The 10362-nt window shown below is 38.2% G+C and overlaps 1 protein-coding gene across 1 annotated transcript; it reads right to left on the reverse strand.

Moving 5' to 3' along the window:
• Positions 1 to 2197: 2197 nt before the first annotated feature.
• Positions 2198 to 9964, reverse strand: LOC126782390 (receptor-like serine/threonine-protein kinase SD1-8). The gene is made up of 9 exons (XM_050507629.1): positions 9541 to 9964; positions 8485 to 9237; positions 7447 to 7557; positions 7112 to 7347; positions 6719 to 6929; positions 6377 to 6614; positions 6122 to 6275; positions 5506 to 5591; positions 2198 to 2527 (listed from the first exon to the last, which is right to left on the reverse strand). Exons 1-9 carry the CDS (start codon positions 9962 to 9964, stop codon positions 2299 to 2301), a joined length of 2442 nt encoding a protein of 813 aa, XP_050363586.1. The 3' UTR covers positions 2198 to 2298.
• Between the last annotated feature and the right edge of the window lie 398 nt (positions 9965 to 10362).

Genomic DNA, 10362 nt, shown 5'->3' on the forward strand with positions numbered 1-10362 from the left:
TGTACCAATCACGTCCGAAGACAAATCCACATTTTAACAATCTCAATGTTAAATCACGTACAATAATCTCACATCATATTGTACAAACAAAATCACATGCTCGATAAAATCTTGTCATCAATATGACATCATCGCGATAAAATCATAACAGTATATTATATAGCAAACTATATATATATATGTATTTATTTACCATTTATACAATACATATATATAATCCACTATATCATACACATGTCATAATTTATAAACAAGTCCGAAGACAAAACGTTTAACATGCTCCCTATCAAAATCACATGCTCGTCATCAAAATGACTTATTTCAAATGAATTCATAACAGTATATATTATAGCAAATCATATATATATGTACTTATTACAATTTATACAATATATATATAATATACTATATTGTATACATGTCGTATTTCAATATTTAAAACTCTTGCAAAAATCTTAAAATCACCGCAAGGGTTGATTCATAAATATGTGAGATTTTACTCACCTTATCGACTCGAGCGTAATTCCACAATTTCCGAAGATAATTCATTTCCTTGGTTTATCGATCACCTTGAAAAGATAAGAAAAGAATTTAGAAATGTTTTGTAAACCTTTAAATGCCGAAACAGTAATAAACTGTTACTGTTCAGCAATTTTGGTTTTTACGAAGTTACTGTTCACGGTTAATGTTCACGTTACTGTTCATGTATTACTGTACAAATACACAAAATAATACGTATTTCTGTACGTATACATACTGTTTATGTATTTCTGTACATATATATACTATTTACGTATTTTCTGTACGTATACATACTGTTTCTGTACGTATACATAATGTTTACGTATTTCTGTACGTATACATACTATTCAAATGTAAATACAATCTCAGTAAATAAAATTTACTAAATTACCTTTTACAAATTACTTTTTACAATTACTGAAGTAATTTATATTTACATTTACCGTACGTAAAATTTAATTTACATTTACCGTACGTAAATAAAATTTATATTTACATTTACCGTACGTAAAATTTAATTTACATTTACCATACGTAAGTAAATTACTAAAATACCCTTCTGAAATACTGTTCACACCGCCGCCGCACGTGGCGGCGCGTGGGGTGCACGCGCCACCTCCGGCAGGCCGCGCGTGGCGCTCACGCGCCACTCACTGTGGCAATGCGTGGGGCACACGCGCCGATGCCAAACACGGCGCGTATCACGCCACCGCCGGGTCCAATCTCTTCTCCTCCTCCTCCTCTTCCTTCCTACGGTCTCAGACCACCTCCTACTCCTCCCACGCTCCCCCACGCGCCGCCTCTAGGCGGCGGTAACCCTCCCCTCTATCAAACTTCGATCTCACTCCAAACACCCCAAAAATCATCACAACAATCACACAATCATTCCTAGCATGTATCTCACCTCGATTCGATGGTGGAAAGCTCGCCTTGAGCTCGATGGTGGCGAAGAAGATCGGTGCTGAAACTTGCAGAAACTGTGGCGACGTCGGGGGTCCTCACGGCGGCGAGGTACAGGCTGGCAGGCTGAAGGGTGGCTGTAGAGGTCCTTGCGGTGTCGAAGAGATGGGCGGTGTACGTCACAGCGGCCTAGGGAGGCAGATCGCACGTAGGCGATTTCTGAGGTGAAGGAGAGAGAGTTTCAGGTGAGAGGGAGAGGGAGAGAGTGAATCAGTGAGAGGGAGAGGGAGAGAGTGAATCGGTGAGAGGGAGGGACTCGGGGAGAGAGCACGATAGGGGAGAGAGAGAGAACCGAGAGAGAGAGAGAGAGAGATGATGGAGGCGGAGGGAAGAGAGAGAGAGAGGGTTTTCCAATTATGGAAACCCTAATCTCATAAATACTCTATTTATACTAGTTTCCAAATCGGAAACTAACTTTCGACGTTAATAACTTTTACGTACATCGTCCGATTAGAACGCGTCACATATCCACGAACTCGTATCGACGCGCTCTATAACTTTCGTGAAGAAAGTTTTCGCAACCGAGCGTCGGAATAAAAGTCGATAATTTCGTTCGGAAACGTAACGTTTTTCTTATTAAACGTTCCGAAAACGTTTCCGTTTTTCGTTTCAAAGCATCGCAAACAATCACATTCGTTTTAATCGAACTTCACAACTTAATAGAATTTAAATTAAACCAAATATTGTTTTGAAATTTAGGGTTATTACACAACTATCTCACACAACAAACGGAACATAGTACTACAGTACTAGTACTTGCATGATGGATTTGGTAATGATCAATGCCTACAACGCTTGAGCTTTCTACGTACATTACTACCTTGCATGCACTTCTGAAATAGTTAGAGTTGAATCGATTGTAGAGTAATGTCGTTGCCTGCTTGAAGATGTATCTGCATCAGTAGAACTTAGCTGGCTCCAAAATGCAGGTTCGTTAGGAAAAGGCAGAGGAAATGATTGATTGCTTAACATTGCGGCCACGTTCGACATGTTTGGTCGATCCATGGCTCTTTCTTGGACGCACAGAAGCCCCATCTGGAGGCACCTCGTGTAACGACCCCAAAATTTCGAGCTTAAAAACTCAAAATTCTAAAGTCGTTAAACACCAAATAATCTCAAATAAATCGAAATCATTAAAGCGTAACAGCGGATCACATCTGAGTTTAAAATATGACTCAGTCAAGCCGATTATTACAAACCCAAATGATAATTCAACATATAACAAATGGAATTGTATAATCCTCACAACAACCTCACAAATAAAATCACACCAAATCACACACAAAATCCACGCTGGAACCTCACCACGACTGGATGCGATCGACTTCGAGTCTTCGGAGTCGTCACTCAATCACCACTACTCAGCACCTGCGGAAGTATCCCCTACACCATTGAAATTGGTGCACCGGGATTGCAACACAAACCCGGTAAGCTTTACAGCTCGTATGAGTAAAATATTAAAATAACTCTCGTCTCATAAAAGACACAACTCCACATCAACACAGTATAATGAAAGTCATGAGAAAACGAGCAACCCATCTGGTTACTTTAATACTTTCACAAAATGGTAACTAATGAGCGCTGGTACACATCTGTTACCTCTCACTTAGTGTACCGCTGATGTTGGGTAACCACCCGCCACCCAACATCCAAAACAAGCTGAGTACCCATGATCAGATAACCACCCGTTACCTCATGCAGTACTATGGCAGACAGACTAGAGCTCTAACTGTATCGTAACTTTCGCCCGGCCAAAGGCTAGGTTCCGACTTGCCTCACAGGTACAATAATCTCACATCATATTGTACCACACATCACGTCCGAAGACAAATCACAATATTTCACATTCTTCGTGATAAAATCATGTACAATAATCGCACATCATATTGTACGTTTTAAAACTTTCACGATATATCCACAATAAAAATCATAACAGTATATTATATAGCAAACTATATATATTCGTATTTATTTACCATTTATACAATATATACATAGTCCACTATATCCTATACATGTCATATTTCATAAACACCTGAAAAATTACGTACGATAATCTCACATCATATCGTACCATTGAAATCACATACACATGCACAATTTTTCTGTCACCGAAATGACTATTTTCAATGAATTAATAACTGTAAGTAATTTAATGAACTATATATATATATGTACTTATTACCATTATACTGTATATATGTAGCTCACTAAATTATATACATGTTGTAATTCATTTAATAAACACACTTGCAAAAATGTTGAATCACCGAGAGGGTAGATTCGTAATTCAGTGAGATTTTACTCACCTTATTGACTTGAGCGTAATTCCACAATTCGCGATGCTAATTCCTTTCCTCGATTTAACGATCACCTTAAAAGAATAAGAAAAGAATTTAGAATCGTTTCGTAAACCTTTAAATGCCAAAACAGTAATATACGGTTACTGTTCAGCAATTTTGGTTTATACGAAGTTACTGTTCACTACTCAATTAATACGTATTTCTGTACGTATAAATATTATATACGTATTTCTGTACGTATATATATTAAATACGTATTACTGTACGTATAAATATTAATACGTATTTCTATACGTATAAATATTAAATACGTATTACTGTACGTATAAATATTAATTACGTATTTCTGTACGTATAAATATTAATACGTATTTCTGTACGTATAAATATTAATACGTATTTCTGTACGTATAAATATTAATACGTATTTCTGTACGTATACGTACGATTTAATGTAAATACAAATTCAGTAAATAAAATTTACTAAATTACCCTTTTTACAATTTACTTTTTACATTTACCGAAAGTAAATTATAATTACATTTACCGTAGGTAAAACTTAATTACATTTACCATACGTAAATAAAATTTACATTTACATTTACCGTTACACAGTAAATTACCAAAATACCCTTTCAGTCGAAACTATTTACTCCGCCTCACACGGCGGCGCGTGTGGCACACGCGCCACCTCCGGCCGGCAGCGCGTGGGGCCCACGCGCCGAGCCCAAAACCGGCGCGTGTGGCGCCACCACCACCCCAAAACCGTCCTCCTTTCTCCCCTCTTCCTCCCTCCGCTCCTAAGCAGCCCCTACACCACCCCACGCCTCCCCACGCGCCGCCTAAGGCGGCGGTATTCCTAAAATTCCTCCTCCTCCGATTCTCACTCCACAATCATTCTAAACTATCCCAAATTCAACATCACACACTCAAAACCAAACAACACATCCATTAATACCTTGATCGAAGTTTGAATCTCCGATTTGGTCTCGGGAGGGCTTGGATCGTCGATGGTCTCCAAGATGAAGGCAGGGAGCACCAAGCGAGGATCGGCGTAGAGAAGTCCTCCTCCGTGCTCGTGCTTCGTCGGGGGTGCGCTTAGGATGCGGACGTCTCTTCTGCCGAGTCCAAGGTCGGGTGGAGCTCCGGTGCTGTGTGAACGGCGTGTCGAGCTTGGGGTCGGTAGAGAAGGGTCGCGTGATGCTTCCTAGATAGGCGGTGGGCGACACGGTGGAGCGGTGAGGGAGATCGGCGTGCGTTTTCTGAGGAGGGGAGGGTGAGTCGGGGAAGGAGAGAAAAACCCGAGAGAGGGAGAGAGAAGAGAGAGCGGCGGGGTGAGAGAGAAGAGAGAGAAAGGGTTTCTGATTATGGAAACCCTAATCTCATAATTATCTATTTATACTAGTTTCCAAATCGGAAACTAAGTTCCGACGTTAATAACTTTTACCTCCGACGTCCGATTCGAACGCGTCACATACTCTCGAACTCGTATCGACGAGCTCTACAACTTTCGTGAAGGAAGTTTTCACAACCGAGCAACGGAATAAAAGTCGATAAATTCGTTCGGAAACGTAACGTTTTCTTATTAAACGTTCTCGGAACGTTTCCGTTTCCGTTTTCGTACACATGCAAACAATCAAATTCAATTTAAATGAATTTCAAAACTTTATAGAATTTACTTCAAATCAAATATCGTTTGAGAAATTTGGGGTTATTACACCTCGTAACTTCACTACTTGAACAAGATGCAACCAGTGTTGAATCTAATAACTCCATGCTCTTGCCTTCATTCCATAAATTCCAGGCCTAAAAGTATATATGACAAACCAATTTCACAAACCGTAATAAGTAACAGGACAAAATATGCACACACTGCCGGCCCTGCGGCTAGAGCATGTAGGCTCAAGCCTATGACCCTACATTTTAAGAGGCCTCAATTAAAGAAAAAAAAGAAAGAAAATGAGAGTTAAATTGACTAATTACCATTTTTTAGTAATGAAAAGTTAGCGTTACCCACTAAACAAACATGAGGTTAAAATAAAATAAAGTCTAACTTTTTATAAATTAGTGTGTTTATATATAAGTCTAATGAGTTACCATTATTCATTCATAAATTTTTACTAAACACATAAGACATCATAAAATAATAGTAATTTATTGAAATTTAAACTTGTGAGTTATTAATATGTAGTAGATGATTTTTTTTAGGATTTTCTTAAGTATCTATTTTAGAGCCTCAAAATATTTTCCGCCTTAAGTCTCTTTATACACATGGCCGGCCCTGCATGCACACTTGTGTTAAGAAAAATGATTATTACGATTGATTAATTGCTTACATTGCCAAGTAAGTTTAGACTATCTTGATCGGACTCAAAATATGGAATGTTCTTCTTCCCACTAATGATCTCTAATATGATCACCCCAAAGCTAAACACATCTGACTTTTCAGAAAATAGGCCGCCCATGGCATATTCCGGAGACATGTAACCACTGCGAATCAGAAACATGTACTATATGCATTAGATACTGAATCAAACAAGACCATACGAAAAAGATACTAGTACATACATGCTTCTAAACATTTTACTTACAATGTACCAACAACCCGGTTTGTTTTTCCTTTAGTGTCATTGTCCCCAAAAATCCTTGCCATGCCAAAATCAGAAATTTTCGGGTTCATGTCACTGTCCAGCAGAATGTTACTGGTCTTTAGATCGCGGTGAATGATTCGTAATCTTGAGTACTTGTGAAGATATAGAAGACCTTGAGCAATCCCTTCAATAATTTTTATGCGCTTTTTCCAATCCAAAAGAGCCCGTTTGGCAGAATCTGCATGCACCCAATTGAAGAAAGATGTATGACATTGAAATGCATGCAAGAACAAGACGCAAGATATATGAGATTCAAAGCCTAAAAAGAGAACTTTCACATACTAAAAATGAAGGAATCTAAGCTTTTGTTGGGCATGTACTCATAAACTAGTATACTTTCTTCTCCTTCAATGCAGCACCCCAAAATCCTGACCAGGTTCCTGTGTTGGAGCTTACAAATGACTAAGACCTCGTTCTTGAACTCCTCCAATCCTTGCCTCGACAATTCGGACAACCTTTTCACTGCGACATTCTGTCCTTCTAATAGCCTTCCCTGCATTGCCAACTATATATATAAGCCTGGTCCTTAAGTTTTTTGAGAAACTGCACACTAAAGCTGTGATACGTACAAACTAGTTCACCAAACGATATACATGCATGCCAGTAAATACACAAAGTCAGTGAACAAAGATGCATATATGATTTGGTGGGTTCAACTCTCCTAATTTGCATTACCTTGTAGACAGGCCCGAATCCGCCTTCCCCAAGTTTATTAGCCTTTGCAAAGTCGTTCGTTGCAGTTTTTATGTCAGAGAAAGTAAAGAATGGCAGTTCCTGATCCTTCTGCGATCTGTTTAATTCCATCAGATTTGCAACCCTAGCTGGATCAAACTGAATTGGTGAAGCATTACTGGAGCCAATTTGGAATAATCTCACTTCATCCGAAATGACTATCACTTCTCGTCTACTTCCTGTCACATCATGGCAAAAAAATATATACATTAATTACACAGATTAGTTAAGAATATCGATCTTTATCAACCGAACTGAAGATATGTTCAAACTCAAACCTTTAGGTCCTCTTCTCCAACGTAGATAGCAGAATAAGAAGATTGAAATAAGTGCCGAGAGGAAAACCACCGGGAGCACGACCGTTAACCACCTTTTCCACTTCTTACCACCTGAAGAATCGATCGAACAGCACAATGTGCAGTATGTTAATATTGTAACAATTTCTTGCTTCATTAGAAAGGTCAAGTAATAACTTGGAATAGGCATATACTGTAATACCCCTACGTCTTGAATCAATTGAATGTTGACCTAACAGTTTTGGTTGACCATTTTTATTTGAGAGCATATATATTATGATTAATTACTTCGAATTTATATATAAAATGGAGAGGCCGCCATCACGCTGTATTTTCAGATAGATATATAGAATAGATTAGAACTGCAGCTACGCTATTGAACTAGAATTTGTATATACATATAAATCATGTTAATCAAATTCTTGTTGCAATGTTTATCTATAGTCGTCGCACATAAGACGGGCATATTCATTCACATAATGTCATTAAAAATCTAAAATCAAACAAGCTATTCATTTGTAGGCACATAACATATGCACCTTGACTCACGTACTGTTTGACCTAATTATACACACCAGAGAGATAAGAATATGAATTCAGTAGTGTATCGTCACCATTGATTTTAGTAAATGACTGCATTTGATATATAAAACTCTCACTTTCACTGTTTTATTTCAGAATAGGAATGTAGACCTAGTAAAATAATGGGTATCTTTCATTGACGTGATTAGATATCAACCTAAACTAGAATATATGGGAAAATCTAATATACTTTAATATATGCAGAATACTTGTTTTTTTTTTACCGTATCATATATACCGCATCTTTTTTGAAATGATGCATTCGAATAAATGAGTTTTGGTCGTGAATCTGCTTCAGTCGACTAGAGTACTCCAAGAGATTTCAACTTTTAAACCAAAGAGAAATATAATTAAGTTGAAATATTTGAAATGGTTTCACGTAAAAAAGGATTATTAATCAGTGATTTTGATTGAAGAGATTGAAGGATCGATACATACCACTTGTGTTAGCAGAACCACGGACATAATAAATAGTCCCTCCCCCTTTCTCCATGATCTTCATCAACTCCTGTCGACTCCCATAATAAAGTTGACAAACCGATCGATCACTCTGAACTGAAACATAAGCAGTACAAGAACAATTGCTCTTGCACAAGGTCTCACAATCACTAGCCCCGATATCAATTGACTCGACCTCAACCGTAGACGGCAACGAACCAGTGGAACCATTCCTCTCGTTAAATGTATCACCACACATAGGCGGTAGAGATGTCAAGCATTTTCCACTATTACCACCACCTGAATCTTCACACAAGGCATGACTCACAGAAGTAATCTTCCCATTCACCATGAAGTACTGGTCCAGATTTCCTGTCGAAGCCATTACAAACCACATGAGGTCATACTTCCTGCTGTGGCTAAAAGTGTAGTAGGCTTCATATCCATCAATTGACTTGTAGCTAAAGTCGTAGTCATTGTTTACGGTTGTGTTTTCGAAAATGAACCGGAGATCATGTCCGTCCCAGAAAGCGATATGCATTTGGAGTCCATCTCCTCGCCAAACATCAATTTTAGTGAAGTCAATTCTGTCTATTGATAAGGTGAAGACGCCACGATTAGGGTTTTGGGGGCTTGCCCAAGAAGTGAGAATCTGAAAGCTTTGCTGTGTTGTGTTCAGGTCAAACAGCCCAATTTTCATCCCCGGAAGATATGTATTAGTCGGTACATCGAAACTTTGCCATGTTACGTTACCTGCAATCCGGTTAGATCAATAATGAATCTTAAACATAATCGCGGATTTGTAGATTTAGCTCTTTTTTTATTTTTTTACACATACCAATTTGAGAAATGACCGAACTTCTGACCATCTTATATAACCCTAACTCATCCATTAGCCTTGTAGCTCGTCACTTGGGTCAACTCAATATATAACAACTTGCAATTATAGATAATTATCTTCTATTGCTGACGGATAATTTGTGATTGCATGTGAAGTTGAAAACATGAGATGATCGAAGTCGTTCAGGAAGTAAATTATATACTACGTATATGTACCTGTATTTTCATCCTTTAGCACAAGATTTCCAGTATCAAGAAGTGTTGCACTTGTTTTGGTGGTGGCGGCAACGTTTCCCGAGTTGACTATGAGCTGCAGTTGTCGGCGGTCGGAGATAACCAGATTCCCTGCCCGAATTTGAAGCACGCCGGAAGAGTCCAATATAGGTATTTCACGGTAGGCAACCCATACAACTCTCTTTGCATCAGCTTTCAACCATATACCCAGATAGTGATTACCTGAAGAGCTATCGATGAAGAAACCGAGGACGAAAACACCACCGGCAGAAACCAGCGTTTGGTTATCTCTCAACGATTCTGAAATTGTAAGCGTGTCTGTGATTGCATGGCATGGAAATGGAAATGGAAATGGAAAGAAGCTTGAGAATATTATCAAGCTAATAATAATATGAGGAAGAGCCATTGCAATTAGAGAGTTCTGATGTAGCTGGAAATGAGCTGATCAAGATAGAAGATGATCAAGAAGAAGATCTACCAAGCTAGCTTGCTAGTTCTTGTACTACTTTATATATATATATATATATATATATACAATATAATATTGTGAGGGATTCCCTAGCCTCTTACATATATTTATACCCTGATAAATGTTCATGTGTATATATGTAAGTTAGTCAACTATGTATTTGCCAGTTATTTATTCAGGGATGAAAGAATAGAATGTATATAAAGTCGGCTAGCTAGTCAGATAGAACCAGGTATTTGATTTTCCAGGGAATCGATCAATCGATATATTGTCGTGTAACATATATGGTTTTCGTATAATTCATATTTTTCTTTTAGTTGGTCAAGCAAAACCCC

The sequence above is a fragment of the Argentina anserina genome, chromosome 2 (genome assembly GCF_933775445.1).
Source record: "Argentina anserina chromosome 2, drPotAnse1.1, whole genome shotgun sequence".
Taxonomy (NCBI): domain Eukaryota; kingdom Viridiplantae; phylum Streptophyta; class Magnoliopsida; order Rosales; family Rosaceae; genus Argentina; species Argentina anserina.

What these genes read in the sequence shown, in the direction of transcription:
- LOC126782390 (XM_050507629.1), bottom strand. Translation starts at nt 9,964, where the DNA reads ATGGCTCTTCCTCATATTATTATTAGCTTGATAATATTCTCAAGCTTC. An exon ending in TGGTTCTGCTAACACAAGTG is followed by an intron (nt 7,558 to 8,484) that starts GTATGTATCGAT and finishes TCGATTCTTCAG; the next exon opens with GTGGTAAGAAGTGGAAAAGG. An exon ending in AACCGGGTTGTTGGTACATT is followed by an intron (nt 6,276 to 6,376) that starts GTAAGTAAAATG and finishes TCTGATTCGCAG; the next exon opens with TGGTTACATGTCTCCGGAAT.